Consider the following 15,503-nt stretch of genomic DNA (forward strand, 5'->3'; position numbering starts at 1 on the left):
TGTATACAGAATGGCCGTTATCTCATGCATCATTTGCATACAGGATGGTCGTTTATCTCGTGCATCATTTGCATACAGAATGGTTGTTCATCTCATGCATCATTTGCATACAGAATGGTCATTCATCTCATGCATCATTTGCATACAGGATGGTCGTTCATCTCATGCATCATTTGCATACAGAATGGTCATTCATCTCATGCATCATTTGCATACAGGATGGTCGTTCATCTCATGCATCATTTGCGTACAGGATGGCCGTTCATCTCATGCATCATTTGCATACAGAATGGTCATTCATCTCATGCATCACTTGCATACAGGATGGTCGTTCATCTCATGCATCATTTGCATACAGAATGGTTGTTCATCTCATGCATCATTTGCATACAGGATGGTTGTTCATCTCATGCATCATTTGCATACAGGATGGCTTATCACCTCATGCATAATTTGCATACAGGATTCCACTCCACCACATGCATCATTTGCATACAGGTTGGTCGATCATCTCATGCGTCATTTGCATACAGGTTGGTCGTTCATCTCATGCACCATTTGCATACAGCATAGCTGATTATCTCATGCATCACTTGCACACAAAATGACCATTCAGCGTGTGCATGCAAGATGATATAAACACATGGATAATATGTTTTGATGAAATTCACATAATTTGTGAATAATGATCGAGCAGACCCATATCGACATACACAACGCGTGTAAAATATATTGTTATTTACATGAAACAAAGTGGTCTTTGCCCGATATATCACACTACCATCGATATTCAAATTCAATCACATGTTAAACATGTCGTCACTATTGTATCATCAAACAGCGGATAACGTCAAACATTCACAATGACCAAGTTAATTGTACATGTGGGATAAATACACCCCGACGGTAATCATGTTTTTCTACCGGGTATTCTTATCTGAAATATTAAAACAAATTTACTGAAAGTACAAATCTGTAATCAACATGCTTGTCTCGAGTGTTCTGAACACCGGATTCCTTTTGAAAGAAGACCAGATAATACTGATAATGTACTTCCATTCCCAGTTTAGCGCTCATACATTTAAGTGAACATACATATTGCTTGTATTCGCGAATACTTACACGTCCAAACGATTTCATGCACATATGGTGTTCTAGTATTTCAGCCTTTTAAACTTGCGTGCTCAATTCTATTGTGCGTAAAAAGCAAGGTCCCGAACAAATACATCAAATGGTTTTACAATCATGATTCATTTATTTCAGAAAAATTCGGATACAGAGTGGAAATATTTTCGCTCTGAAATGTGGATGAGCTATTTCGAAGGTGCTACCATACCACCCCCATTCAACATTTTACCAAGTCCAAAGTTTGTCTATCACGCTTTCATGGCGGGGTATTTGTGTGTATGTAAAAAAGCTGCCAGAGTAAAGACACAGGTGAGTATGAAGTTGAGTGTAGGAAGCACCCATGGTGTTAGCCTCTCATACAGTGGCTGCTTTAATTTAAAGCGCAGTAGTCGTCGCGCTGCGCATGTGCGAGGTATATGGGTCTCATATAAACAAAGGTGGCGACTTTGACTGTTGCCCAGATCAACGAGTACGAACTGAGACGTTTCCAAGCTTTAATTGGGCAATTTTCATGTGATTGGAAGGTATCGAAGGAGTCACCGTCGGTAATCAGTGCAAGTCGCATCCAGGTCAAACCTCATACTTGTGATTTCCATTTGAAGAACGCATTGGATTGTGGGAAAATCAATGTTTATCAACACAAATGTGGCACAAGCGCAGCGCGACGACTACCGCGCTTTAACTCCAAATACTAGACAGGGTCAACTCAATTTTTCTATCAACAAATCATGCTCTAATTTCCACTATCTGTTGACATTGACCATTCAAAACCCAGGATAAAACCTGATTTACGACTTCATCGTTTACAATAACTCCATCCTCTCAACAACACATTGAACCTTGTATGTATGTATGTGTCACTAAATGGACTGCTACATCACTACTATGTACGTACATGTGTCACTAAATGGACTGCTACGTCACTACTATGTGCGTACATGTGCCACTAAAGGGACTGCTATTTCACTACTATGTACGTACATGTGTCACTAAATGGACTGCTACGTCACTACTATGTACGTACATGTGTCACTAAAGGGACTGCTACGTCACTACTATGTACGTACATGTGTCACTAAATGGACTGCTACGTCACTACTATGTACGTACATGTGTCACTAAAGGGACTGCTACGTCACTACTATGTACGTACATGTGTCACTAAATGGACTGCTACGTCACTACTATGTACGTACATGTGTCACTAAATGGACTGCTACGTCACTACTATGTACGTACATGTGTCACTAAATGGGCTGCTACGTCACTACTATGTACGTACATGTGTCACTAAATGGACTGCTACGTCACTACTATGTACGTACATGTGTCACTAAATGGACTGCTACGTCACTACTATGTACGTACATGTGTCACTAAAGAGACTGCTACGTCACTACTATGTACGTACATGTGTCACTAAATGGACTGCTACGTCACTACTATGTACGTACATGTGTCACTAAATGGACTGCTACGTCACTACTATGTACGTACATGTGTCACTAAATGGACTGCTACGTCACTACTATGTACGTACATGTGTCACTAAAGGGAGTGCTACATCACTCAACCTACTCTACGTTACTACATTGTCTGCAACATCACCAAACCGTGTTATGCGACTAAACTGAATATCAAACATTTTTTTTAATGCCAATCAATGCAATCAACGTTCTCTCACTGTTATTACTGCCACACTATCAAATAAACGCTAAAACTGTTTGCTTTTTTGTTTTAGAAAAAACAACAAAAGAACGTGAAGAAACAGGAAGAGTATCAGGTTCGAAGTTATCACTATTGTGAAGTATTTGAATATAAATTATATCACAAACCTCCATAATAATCCGTATGTGATATGCATGGGGATTGATTCGTGGTATCACTTTTGTATTTAACAGAGAATTGTAAATCAATTGGTCGTACGTTATTTTGGTAACGTGGCATCTGGACATCATGGACGTGGTGGGCAGGGCGACAAAGTGACTAAAGTAGAGTTCATGGAGTTCAAGCAAGATATGTCAAGTTTTAGGTAAGAGGTATTCACGTAACATATCTATATAATTCTTCTTGTTGTTTAAAACAGCGTGCAGTTAATAGTCGGTAAATTAGTTACATTTATATATAAACATACATTGAGGAATTCCATACACACTTCCGTATGTTAACTCGTAAAAAACAGGTAATTGCGACCCTAAGCCGGGCATCCATCTTGTAGACAATTAAGTTAATTATATAGGTAAGTTAGATCGTTTCCACCAGTATGCAAAGATGTATTCGGAACAAAGCAATGAATTTTATGTATCTTGCAAAGAACGCCATAGCACATTTGAAAGACACAATATATTATATGTAATGTGTGTATCTTAAATTGTCAATGCATAATGGTTCATATATCAGAGGAAGTTCTGAACTGATATGACACAATGAGAGCAGACGGTGCCTTGTAGATATATCCAGTGTCCCTGTGTGTGTGTATGAGTGAACAATAGTTCTTCAATATTTTATAAAAATTACAAACTTTTCAAAGGTGGATGTGTACAGAATGATGGCATACTGGTCAGGTTTTGTCTGACATTTGCAAATATCTTGCGTGAAGAATGTGTCATTTTGCATTGCTGTGACATAAGATTGAAAATGAATGCAAGATACTGTTAAAGAGATTTAGTTTTGTTTTCTTTCTTCAAATCTAGCTTCGGCAGAATAAAATGTTTCTAATACGATTTTTAAATTTGTGCTACTTACTAGTTTCCCTTTCTTTTCTCACTAAGTATACTAATCATCTTAGCTTTATATAGTGGTGTACCTATTACCAATTAGCTTTTTACAAAAAAATATTGTGTTTCGCCATTTGTTGATGGATATTTTGAAAAAAAAGCATAATTACAATAAACGTGATTATTTTGGTATAGTAAACATGTTTGATTGGCAATACATGAATTTATATGAAACATAATACAATTAGATATATATATGGCATTGGATGTTATTTGGGAAAATGTTTGTAAAATCATTTTAACAGACACATTGCCAGATGCACTTTTTCCATCAAATAACCAGACCAGAAGTCATTACAATGGTGACACAAACTTTTCTAATCGTAATTCTACTTCCCACCTCCATTCCATAATTCATATTCCATGTTCCAGTTTTATATTCAATTCAATTTTAGCCTAAACTTCAGTTCCACCTAATTTCATTTTTCACTACTTCGGCTCCTAAGCATAATTTGATTCCACAAAATTTATTTTCGCAAATTATACAAATCTGAAAAAATAACTTGAAAAGCGAGATATATTATATTACCACTAGTTAATGCAAAGACACTAAATATCCTTGTTATTTATAACAGATACGAACAACTTGGAATGGTGCAAAAACTCGAGAGAAACATGTCAATTACAAACAGTCACATTAATGGTCTTGTGCTCAGGCTCGTACAGATGGAGAAAATTAACATTGACGTACTAAGCGTAATAAAAGAACAATTATTGAAGAAATCTGAGGATCACACTGATATGATTCAAGGTCTAGAAAGAAAATTGGAGGAATCACACACAGAAGTTTTAGCCCACCACGGAATCGGCAATGAAAATGTTCGGAGTATTGCCGAACAGTTAAGAATGCAACATAATCGCCAGCAACATCCTATCCCGAGTTACATTAACACGCAACGTAGAGAGAGTCAAGTGCAGGCGAATGAGTATGATATTCTGTTTGCGACTCGCGTGAACAAAGATCCTATGCCAACAATACCTGTAGAAGAAGAACTAGTTACAGAAAATGATATTGATGTTTCACATATCCAACTTGATCCAAAAGTGAATGAGGAAGATGTAGCCATTTCTCTGGATAGTAATAACGAAGTGCAAGACTTTGTGGATGCAATCACCCACGGTTTAGAGTTAAGGGAAGAGGAGGAAGCGGGGGAGGACGAGGAGGACCTGGAGCAGGGGGAGGATGATTTATCGTCATACAGGTTTGAGCAAGTGATGGGTTCGTCTGTTCCAGTTCCTGTACTCCGACAAAGTTTTCAAGTTGACTATGACCATCGGTTACCATGGCAACATAATTCGAGAGTAGGGAAATCGCCGCGCTTCCAACAGTATATGAACGTTTTTGAAAATTGGGAAAAGACTGATTTTGAGAATATCTAACTGGCTTGATACTTTCTACCGGATTTGTCAAGATGCATCATCAAGAATATATGACAATTAGTTTGAAAGGTTGGCCCAAATATACAGAACATTCTAATATGGCTTGTAAAAAAATATATCAATGAAATTATATCATTACATGGCTGGTCTGAATGGAATTACATCAACCAAGGATTGTGTCAACCCGGCAGGCATACTCGTAGTCGGCACATCAATACAATTACGTTTGTAATTGAATCTTGTAAAATGCCCTCGCCACATCATATTATGTGATATATTTCTTAAATTATAACCCGGCGTACATACTCGTAGTCGACACATCAATACAATTACGTTTGTAATAGAATCTTGTAAAATGCCCTCGCCACATCATATTATATGATATATTTCTTAAATTATAACCCGGCGTACATACTCGTAGTCGACACATCAATACAATTACGTTTGTAATAGAATCTTGTAAAATGCCCTCGCCACATCATATTATATGATATATTTCTTAAATTATAACCCGGCGTACATACTCGTAGTCGACACATCAATACAATTACGTTTGTAATAGAATCTTGTAAAATGCCCTCACCACATCATATTATATGATATATTTCTTAAATTATAACCAAGGCGTCATGTGGATCATTATAAAAATCGTCACAACAGAGAAATGTTGAGTTATATATCATTTCTAAACATTAAGTTTCATCAAGAGATGACTAACATCTCCATGGCGTCAAAGCGTAGAAATAAGATACAGACGATATTCAAGAAAAACAGCTTACAAACATGTACTGAATAGTACTTGGCAGGACAATTACATGTTCAAGAACACAAAACAAACAACCGAATGGTATACATGAAATACACCACAGTACATCAGTATATTGACCGGATTGTATACATGAAATACACCACAGTACATCAGTATATTGACCGAATGGTATACATGAAATACACCACAGTACATCAGTATATTGACCGAATGGTATACATGAAATACACCACAGTACATCAGTATATTGACCGAATGGTATACATGAAATGATGTCAAGTGAAAGGAATTAGCATATGACATCCGTCTTATATTATTCATAAACAGTCATAAACAATTTGTTAAAAGGAGGCTCCTCATTAACTTCTCATCTGCATACTCAAATACCCCTTGTGACGCCTAAGGGGGGGCTTGCTGGTCAGCGTGCATTGTCGATAATGTATATAAGGCACATTTCTTATTAAATTTTCTCGTCTTTGACTAAATTGCCACTCATGTATTTGTTTCTCGAGGAAGAGTGGACCATAAAGAACACATATTATCAAGTTTATTGTATAGGGTTGAGTTAGATACGAAATATATCCTTTCTGGCGTAGCTGGCCGCCGCGATCAACTGTGTACTGCGCAATCAGAGTCCCTTGTATTGTGGTCGATGAAGTCGGTTGAAGTGCCGACATCTCCATCTCCTCTCCACGATATCTATATCTATTTCGATTATTTTTCAAAGTTTTCCATGCAGCTGCTAAAATGGGTGAACGCGTCGGGTCACGGCAAGGAAAAGTGCGTGAATGGCGACGATTGATTGGATAATAAAAATAACTGAGAGCGAAACACAGCAAAAAATGATTTTGATTCGAGTTATCGTGATTGTCATAATTACGACATCGCATTAAAAATACGTGGTTGCAAAATATTGACAGCCCACTTATTACGCATATCAAATGGCAAGATTTCAAGTTCACAAAAGTGTGAAGTCAACACCAATCACAAAACAATTCAGAAACTTTTAGACAGCGTAATTAAAAACAATTGCCAACGTGTGAGTGCTGCGTACTTTCCTTTTTGGCTGACGCTTTGGTTTTCGCGTCACGTCATTGCTACCTCTTACCATGTTCTTACATAACATAACTATATGGTCTCTACAACACGTTATTCAGATTCCTAAAACATTTGAAACACTCACCAACGCGGTGAACTTAGGCTGGTCCGAAATCTAGTTCTTTGAAAAGTGTTAGTACTGTATCAGGTTTAATTTTTCGGCACTTGTTTTTGAATCCATTCTGATTTTTCATAAATGAGGAAAGATGTTCGGTGTACGAATGTGCGGCATGACGGTATAAGGAGAATGTCCATCCCAACTTTTCTCATTTTACGGCTTTCGTCTACACCTTCGGATCGTTTGGAAACGCGTAAATTATCACACTATTACTATACGCATTGCTGAGTCCGCAAAAATACGTTTCAAAAAAAGGCGCCGACCAAAAAATATATATCGTTAATAGCTAAATGCCGCAGTAATATAAAAGTATAGCGCAAGAGCATGGCTTCCTCTCATATTTTGGCGTTTGGTGGCGCCTTTTTACTTCGGCTAGAGTCGGAAAGCACTAAACAGTCGACTGTTTTATGATAAGTGGGCATGGCTACAACATGAGAATCTTAAATTTACTCGGACAAGAGTAACCATTTTCAACCAAAAACAATCAACAACTGTCTATTTCAGGGGAACATAAATCCCAAATGGGAAATTTGCGGGTAGGCATTTCACGGGCACTTTAAGACAAGTCTGCTCTACAGAACTCTAATAGTTTGGACTAAAATAAACGATATGTCTTCAAACAGCTTGTACATGTACCACAGGCCCGGGAAATTAGCTTACAGATACATTTACATGTAGGAGAGAGTGGGATATCGCTGAATACGTGTATAAAACTGATTGTGGTAAAATTAAAATCATCTCTTTTGTCTGGCGGAACGCTGGCCCTTTGAGTCAAATTTAAGGTAATGGCAGAAGGCAGTATTAGGCTGAAGGCAGACTGTGTAGTCCCCTCAAACTTAAGATCAGCTGCATATACCACTGACATATAAATCAATACATTTAGGGTTGGATTGAATTGGAAAATACAGTATCAATATATCTGAATGTGAAATTAAACGATTGGGATAATATTGTTAATGCGTAACAAATTATTCGATGTTGGTGAAGCTATTAAATGTAAAACAGAATAGGGTAACTCATATTTGCAGGTGACAGAGGTTAAACGTTTTTATAGGTCGAATGTCAATCCAAGCTTTGTCTGGTCTAGCCATGTGTCAAACAATGTGCGCGTGTGCGCGTAATTTCAGGTCGGCTGCGGTTTGTACAAGATGCACACAGTTAAAACAGCTCACAGCAAACGACTGTGAATGTGCAAAAGATTGTCAAACAGATTAGAAAATATCACAATATGAATATTTGAAATTCAAGGAACTTGGCCATATTATAGGTTTTGAAAATATAATATCTTATGGTGGTATTATTAGTGGTTGATATGCACATGAACTAGATTATATGAACATAACCATCAGAAAATGCATTGTACGACCGATAGTGATTCGGGAATTATAAGGTTTGAAGCTGTTTTCTATGGTTGTGACAATAGTTACTCACATATCATTTCATTTTCAACACACTTTCAATCATAATAATTTCTGACTAAACTTATTATTTGTTATGTGTTTGTTATTTCTTGATTACGAACTACAACTGGTTTGAATTATCTTCCTGTGTTCTGTCATGAATTTGTTTTCGCGTATCTGTTGACCGACTTAATTAGTTGATTATTAGCTGAATTGCTGTATTATGTCTGTCATCGTTTAGGTCTATTTGAAGTTTTGGACGGAACTTGGCTCAGTGGTTTGGAACTAATTACAAGATACCGTCGCTATTCTGACATCCGTAGTTATTAATGTAGTGAACGATTAATCAAAAGATATGACGTATTCAGTACTTAGTGTGATTGGCTTTATGATTGAAGGTTACGCCCTAGAGTCTTTTTACTGTTTTGTAATTGGTTAGAGTTTTGAAAATGAATAAAGAGAGTTTGAGTTGGTCTTGGCGAATACTCCACGATAGACGCAGTCGAGGGCAGTCCTGGGCAGTCGCAGTCCGAGAGAGTCCAGGGGCGAGCCTTGAGGCAGTCCAGTCTTGGGCTAGTCTTGGGTCAGCCTTGCGAGAGTCTTGGGGACTTTTCCCCAGGGCGCTGTGTCTTATAGAGTGCTCGATTGACCGACTAAGACGAGAGCTGAAACGTATTTCGTTGTGTGTGTCTTATTTGACTGTAAAGTAAAGTGACTTCCCCGATCCCGTACCTCAAGGGGACGAGATAGAGAGACGAGACGAGATTCCCCCCTGACAAGTGTGGAGACCCAGAGAGAGAAGAGATTTCCCCGTGATACGTGGTGTGAGAACCCTGGGCATTGCGTCTTACACACATTGACATCCTGTGAAGAGAAGTGGAATGGCGAAGGTGTGTCTTTCTTGTGAACCGAACTAGCAGCGATGGCAGAGACGACTCAGAAACCGCGCTTGACGACTAACGCCTTTACCAGTATGGCACCGATGTACAACGCTGAAGAGATGAAGATTTCAGAACCCCTTCGGAAGGACCAGTACCGGATAGGACTGTATAATTAAGAATTGAGCGACATTAAAGACAAGAAGATGAAAGAACGACCCCGGACTAACGCGACAAGAGAAGAGACGCTTATAGACTTTGACTTTAGCTATCTGTGTATTGCTTAGAGAACCGCTCGTTGGACACTGTAACTGACACTGTGTAACTCAAGACGTTGAACTCTTTTCCAGAATCCTAACCCTATTGCTCAGTAATGTAATGTATTGCTTGCTTTTCCTATTGTTTTTACCGTGTTCTTTTAGTGATGTTGAATTGTATGTATGTAAGCGCCCAGATCTTTGTTTTGAACTGATATTTTGTGACGTTCGAGGTCCTTTATAATGATTTAAGCGCGCCTCAGTGGACAAGTATTTGCATCACAGTGTTTTGAGTTTTGTTAAGTTTTATGGAGTTTTAATGAGTTTATGAGTACGGATTATGATGGGGAAAGTAATGCCCCAATGAGTTTTTCAGAGTTTTGAGATTTGTCGAGTACAGAGATACCGACGTTTTAAGAGTTGTTTTTGTTTACGTGTTGTTTCCGGAATACTTCTGACGCTTTTTGAGTTTGGAGCACCTTTGTAAGGTTTTTTTTATATCTTTTTGAGATGGGAGTTTGGTGCGCTTATATATGTATTGTTTGATAACGCAAGCTTTTGTTCATGATTGACAGGCTTATATGTAACTTAGTAGTTTCTATCGTTTTAGTCTTTTCCGTCTTTTTGCCAGAGGAGTAAGGTGTTATGAAAGCGACATTGTCTTTGCATTCTGTTTCCACGCCGTATGACTTTTGTTTAGATTAACGACTTTTGAGTTCAGTTGAAGTTTATAAGCGTATGTGACAGGAGTTTGATTAATGGCTTTTTATTCATTGTTTATTAGTTACCGCTTTGCAATGCTTTAACCGAGAGACGCATCCCTGGTAATCACGTGATCGTGCTGTCGACTGCAGCGATTGGCTGATCGCTTGGTTACACCGCCACGCCTTAGTTTTTTGACCTTTTGATATAGAGTTTGTAACCTTAGTAACGGAGAAAGTGAAGCGACGGGTTACCTCAGTGAACCGTTTTGAGAAAAGTGAGTCGATTGGTAGCCTTTCCCTTGTTTTTGATATATAACCATTGATATTTGTGACTTTATAACCATTGTATTTAGACTTTATAATCATTGTACTTAATTAGTGTGTTTTACTCTTTTTGATTTATTCCTTTTATTATTAGTATTGTATTTAACCCGTATGACGATGAGTGGCTGACGGTATCTTTGATTTGTGAACGTGCAATGCCGAGGGGCATATCTCAGTTTGGGTGAAGGGATGTGTCATGAATTTGTTTTCGCGTATCTCTTGACCGACTTAATTAGTTGATTATTAGCTGAATTGCTGTGTTATGTCTGTCATCGTTTAGGTCTATTTGAAGTTTTGGACGGAACTTGGCTCAGTGGTTTGGAACTAATTACAAGATACCGTCGCTATTCTGACATCCGTAGTTATTAATGTAGTGAACGATTAATCAAAAGATATGACGTATTCAGTACTTAGTGTGATTGGCTTTATGATTGAAGGTTACGCCCTAGAGTCTTTTTACTGTTTTGTAATTGGTTAGAGTTTTGAAAATGAATAAAGAGAGTTTGAGTTGGTCTTGGCGAATACTCCACGATAGACGCAGTCGAGGGCAGTCCTGGGCAGTCGCAGTCCGAGAGAGTCCAGGGGCGAGCCTTGAGGCAGTCCAGTCTTGGGCTAGTCTTGGGTCAGCCTTGCGAGAGTCTTGGGGACTTTTCCCCAGGGCGCTGTGTCTTATAGAGTGCTCGATTGACCGACTAAGACGAGAGCTGAAACGTATTTCGTTGTGTGTGTCTTATTTGACTGTAAAGTAAAGTGACTTCCCCGATCCCGTACCTCAAGGGGACGAGATAGAGAGACGAGACGAGATTCCCCCCTGACAAGTGTGGAGACCCAGAGAGAGAAGAGATTTACCCCCGTGATAGTTCAATAAATTATCAACCACAATAATGTCATGCAGTGCCATATAAGACTTTATTATACAATTGTCATAGTAACGCTACAAGTTAGAGCGTGCCGTAATTTTGTGGTATTTTACAAGGTATTTTCATCCTACCATATTAGGAAATGCAAATTCCAAATATGGAATGATTATGCGCGTAAGCGTTCTCTAATAATAAAAACAAACATGGCTGCCGCCAGGGTTTGATCAGACACCACACAAAAAAAGTTTGCTGATTTTGTTCTAAACTTTTTGGATTTCGGCATTCCCATGATGTATACCTCAAAGTATGCACTCAGACAGTGCGCCGTCTGCGCGTCGGTCGATACTGTCTTCGTGCATACTTTGTGGTATCCTCACACAAAGCATGCAATGTAGTTATTGTTATTCTTAATATATGCATTAAATGCGCAAGTAGTGTGTATATCTCCCCGATACTCACAATTCACAAGTTTCTTGTCAAGAATCGAATTTTTGATATTGCTATTGGACTTATTCTCCCCGAAAACGCGTCTATTTAGATACATGTTATAATCTTATTATTTCTTTTGCCTCTATTTTTTTTATTGTGCCCACAGAACAGAATATATGTAATGAGCATACATACAAAATTCGCAGAATATAATTTAATAAATGAACTATGCTTAATCAAAGTTAATTGTCAGTTGACTGTAAAACAAGTCAATTCATAGACATTTGTTCAAAAATTGTTACAACTGATGATTTTGAGAGTAATATTACAGTACTGAAAAGTACATTATCTTGAATAGTGTACATTTCATATAAAGTACAATGTGTTGGTTTATGGCATTAGCGTGGAATGGCAGTATAACCTGCTTCTGGTAACGACCAAATCCCAGCTCACTTACCCTGTTCGCATATAATAAGCTCTAGAACACTTGGAACCGCTGTGGATTCATGTATTATATAAGGTTTTAAAACGCTGGTATTTTTAACATACTTATATTTTCATATTCTCTAATTGTCATACACCTCCTTATTGTGCTTGGGTGTAAATCAGAGTTTACCAAGTAAGAAAAAATAGATAGACTATTTGATGTGATGGCAGGCATTGAATCTCAGTTAGGACAAATATATGAAGCAACTGACAGACTTGCATGGAAGTAATATATACAACTGTTGGCATGGTCCACTGTTATGCAATCGTTGAATCTCAATTTACCATTTCAGGACAAATGTACGAGAGCAATAGATACACCTGTTGACGTATGACATGTTGAGGCATATGAACTGTATTACGTTCAACAGAGGATACTACCATGTCCCATACATCAAGAAAGATGACACCAATTCCAGCAAATACATATCGAATGACTCTGTTTTGATCATAGAACACCCAATTACTGCTATGGACGTTTTGTTCAGTGTACATATTATCACGTGGATGTGATAATTTAATCACAACATTGACATTCGGACATCGATTAAGCAATCTTTCCACGGCTAGCTTTGCATGGAATATCCGTTCAACATATGAACGCATAGACCACAAACCAAAGTGGAATGAGAAGTTCAGAATCACGATATGTTTTCTGGAGTGACACGTGTCAGTTTCGATGTGATCTAACAAGTCACTTTCCAGAACTGACGACCAGAAATGATCTACTACGTTGCCAGTCCGCGGTGACACAAAATAGTGTTGAAACTTAATATCATAAAATTTAGCAAAAAACCATTTAAACTGTCGTAAATTGGAATCACCACTCTCTAATACCACCGTGTTCGATAAGCACTTTCGCACATCATCATCTGACCACTGTGTACTGCTGCATACCAAGGGAACAAACACTTTGTGGTTTTCCCAGTATCCATCTGATAATGGCACTGGTAGATCGGGACCACACGGCACCATTGGTTCAAGTGTTGATGAATTTTCTGAGATAGGAACGAAAGTATGTGTGAATAGAAAATACATTATTAGTTAGTACAACTCACTTATTATAGAAATAAAACTATGCAAATAATATTAAAATGTGTTATTGTATCACAAAAATGGCATTTTAGGAACATGTTGGATATGTATTAGTGGTAGTTTTGAAACACCTGTAATGATTCATGTACAAATTCTTTTACTAATTTCACAATGCTTTGAAATATAGTGTGCTTATTATTTATATGTTTACAATGCGAATTGTGTTTAATGATCTAAAGTTAGTTATGTTATTTCCCTTTTACAAAGACACTGTGTTTGGGTATATGCTGAATAGAATAATCTATAACACATACCTTTAATATTTATCATAAGTGGTGTCGCATGTAACTGTGACAAGTGATAACGTCTGATAATAAGAAAAATATATGAATACATTTGGATGTTATGTATCTAAAAGGTAAAATGCAGCCTTTTTTCATTTTATGAAAGAAGAATATCCATTAGTATCATTATGTTGTGAAAATGTATACTTAATAGAGTTATATGAAAAGAATCGACTGAGAATACCTCTTTACGTGAACACATTTGTATGACTGTATTTGCGTAGTTTTGCATAATGAATACATATTATACATCGTTATATTCAAATCAGTAGATGGCCATTTAAATACAGCAACATCACCTGTTTATCAGCTCATTTAAACAGTGTATATCAACACGATATAGACAGTGTATTGACTCGAGAGAGTAGAATGAAAACATGAAATCAAGCATGCAGAATTTTGAGAAATTCCTACGTGTACTCAGTACTTACTTTTTATACAAATATTCAAAATCTTTAATCTTTTCAGCTGTAACTTTATTCAGTGATTCAACACTGGCCTTTATGTATTCCAGTTTTTCACAACCAACATTTGTAGGTTTATTGCAGATCAATGTAGTTTTTCCTAAAGAGTTTCGATTAATATATTCACACTTATTCTGCCATATGCCTTCATTTATAAGTGTACACTGACTTATGTTCTGTGAAGTGCCATCTCGATATCTACCAGTAAACTTGGTCATCTCTTCCTTTGATTTGATAACATGTCTAAGAAAGTTGATTGCCTCTCTGGTGAATGTCAAAGCAACTGTTATGTTCGCATTCCCTGACCAGGCTGCATAGAAGAATACAGAATATGTTCCATTTGCGTAGTCAACAATACGCCCAGCTGTACTTTTCTGGAAGTCTTCATTCGACATGACTGCTGAAAAGAAGTCACCACCTCGATTTCTTTCACGGCCATTATCATCAAATGTTTCAATTCTAACATGCACGAATTTACCTTTATAAATGTTACTTTTGTTGTTGAAAAGAGAGACCCTATAAAATATAAACACACATATCACGCCACTATTGGTTACACGTGTAATACAGGATATAAGTATGCTTGACAAAACACCATTTACATATCAGTGAGGCGATTTCAATGTTCGAAACAAAAAAGGATCTTCACAGCCGTAAACACACACAAGTTATTATTTCTGAGTAATACAATGACAAACTGGAAAATACAAAAGATTGAAACAACTTTGTGTCTGTATTATTATAAAAATGTATATTGTGCATGTTGTCATTATTCAAAAAGACATGGCATTCAAAAGATATTCGTCCAATGGTCAACACCCTAACCTTATGATTGTACTTGGTTATCTTTGAAAGCCTAGTGTTTTATATACTCACATCGTTCTAGACACAGATGTTAATCCAAGTGAGCCTTTGCCAATGTCAAAAGGAAGGTCTGTACTTTGTCTTCCTTTATGATTCTGTCTATGCATATGCTCCCATTTCATTTCATCAACTATGCTTACCCACTCTATTCCAAAACGATTATAGTTATGATATGGGAGTGAGTTCAT

General features: G+C 37.4%; 2 protein-coding genes across 2 annotated transcripts in view; one reads left to right on the plus strand and one right to left on the minus strand.

Moving 5' to 3' along the window:
- Positions 1–5,950, plus strand: part of LOC102807607 (short transient receptor potential channel 4-like) — a 29,439-nt gene extending 23,489 nt beyond the window's left edge. Inside the window, exons 13-16 of the mRNA XM_085499370.1 lie at positions 1,264–1,437; positions 2,870–2,911; positions 3,030–3,160; positions 4,481–5,950. Coding sequence (XP_085355496.1) covers positions 1,264–1,437; positions 2,870–2,911; positions 3,030–3,160; positions 4,481–5,285 — 1,152 coding nt within the window. The 3' untranslated portion in view covers positions 5,286–5,950. The remainder of the gene's footprint in view (positions 1–1,263; positions 1,438–2,869; positions 2,912–3,029; positions 3,161–4,480) is intronic.
- Positions 5,951–12,884: 6,934 nt separating this feature from the next.
- Positions 12,885–15,503, minus strand: LOC144349672 (NXPE family member 4-like). Its single transcript, XM_078008184.1, has 4 exons — positions 15,328–15,503; positions 14,419–14,967; positions 13,958–14,010; positions 12,885–13,606 (listed from the first exon to the last, which is right to left on the minus strand). The coding sequence occupies exons 1-4, from the start codon at positions 15,501–15,503 to the stop codon at positions 12,885–12,887; spliced, it is 1,500 nt and encodes a 499-aa protein (XP_077864310.1).

This window comes from Saccoglossus kowalevskii, chromosome 5, assembly GCF_978046115.1.
Source record: "Saccoglossus kowalevskii chromosome 5, keSacKowa6.1, whole genome shotgun sequence".
NCBI classification, from domain to species: Eukaryota; Metazoa; Hemichordata; class Enteropneusta; family Harrimaniidae; genus Saccoglossus; species Saccoglossus kowalevskii.

Bases quoted from the DNA above. Each gene is read 5' to 3' on its own strand.
- LOC144349672 (XM_078008184.1), bottom strand. From the start codon at position 15,503: ATGAACTCACTCCCATATCATAACTATAATCGTTTTGGAATAGAGTGG. The intron at 14,011-14,418 runs GTAAGTACTGAG...TCTTATTATCAG, and splicing joins TTTGAATATTTGTATAAAAA to ACGTTATCACTTGTCACAGT. The intron at 13,607-13,957 runs GTATGTGTTATA...TTCCTATCTCAG, and splicing joins ACTTATGATAAATATTAAAG to AAAATTCATCAACACTTGAA.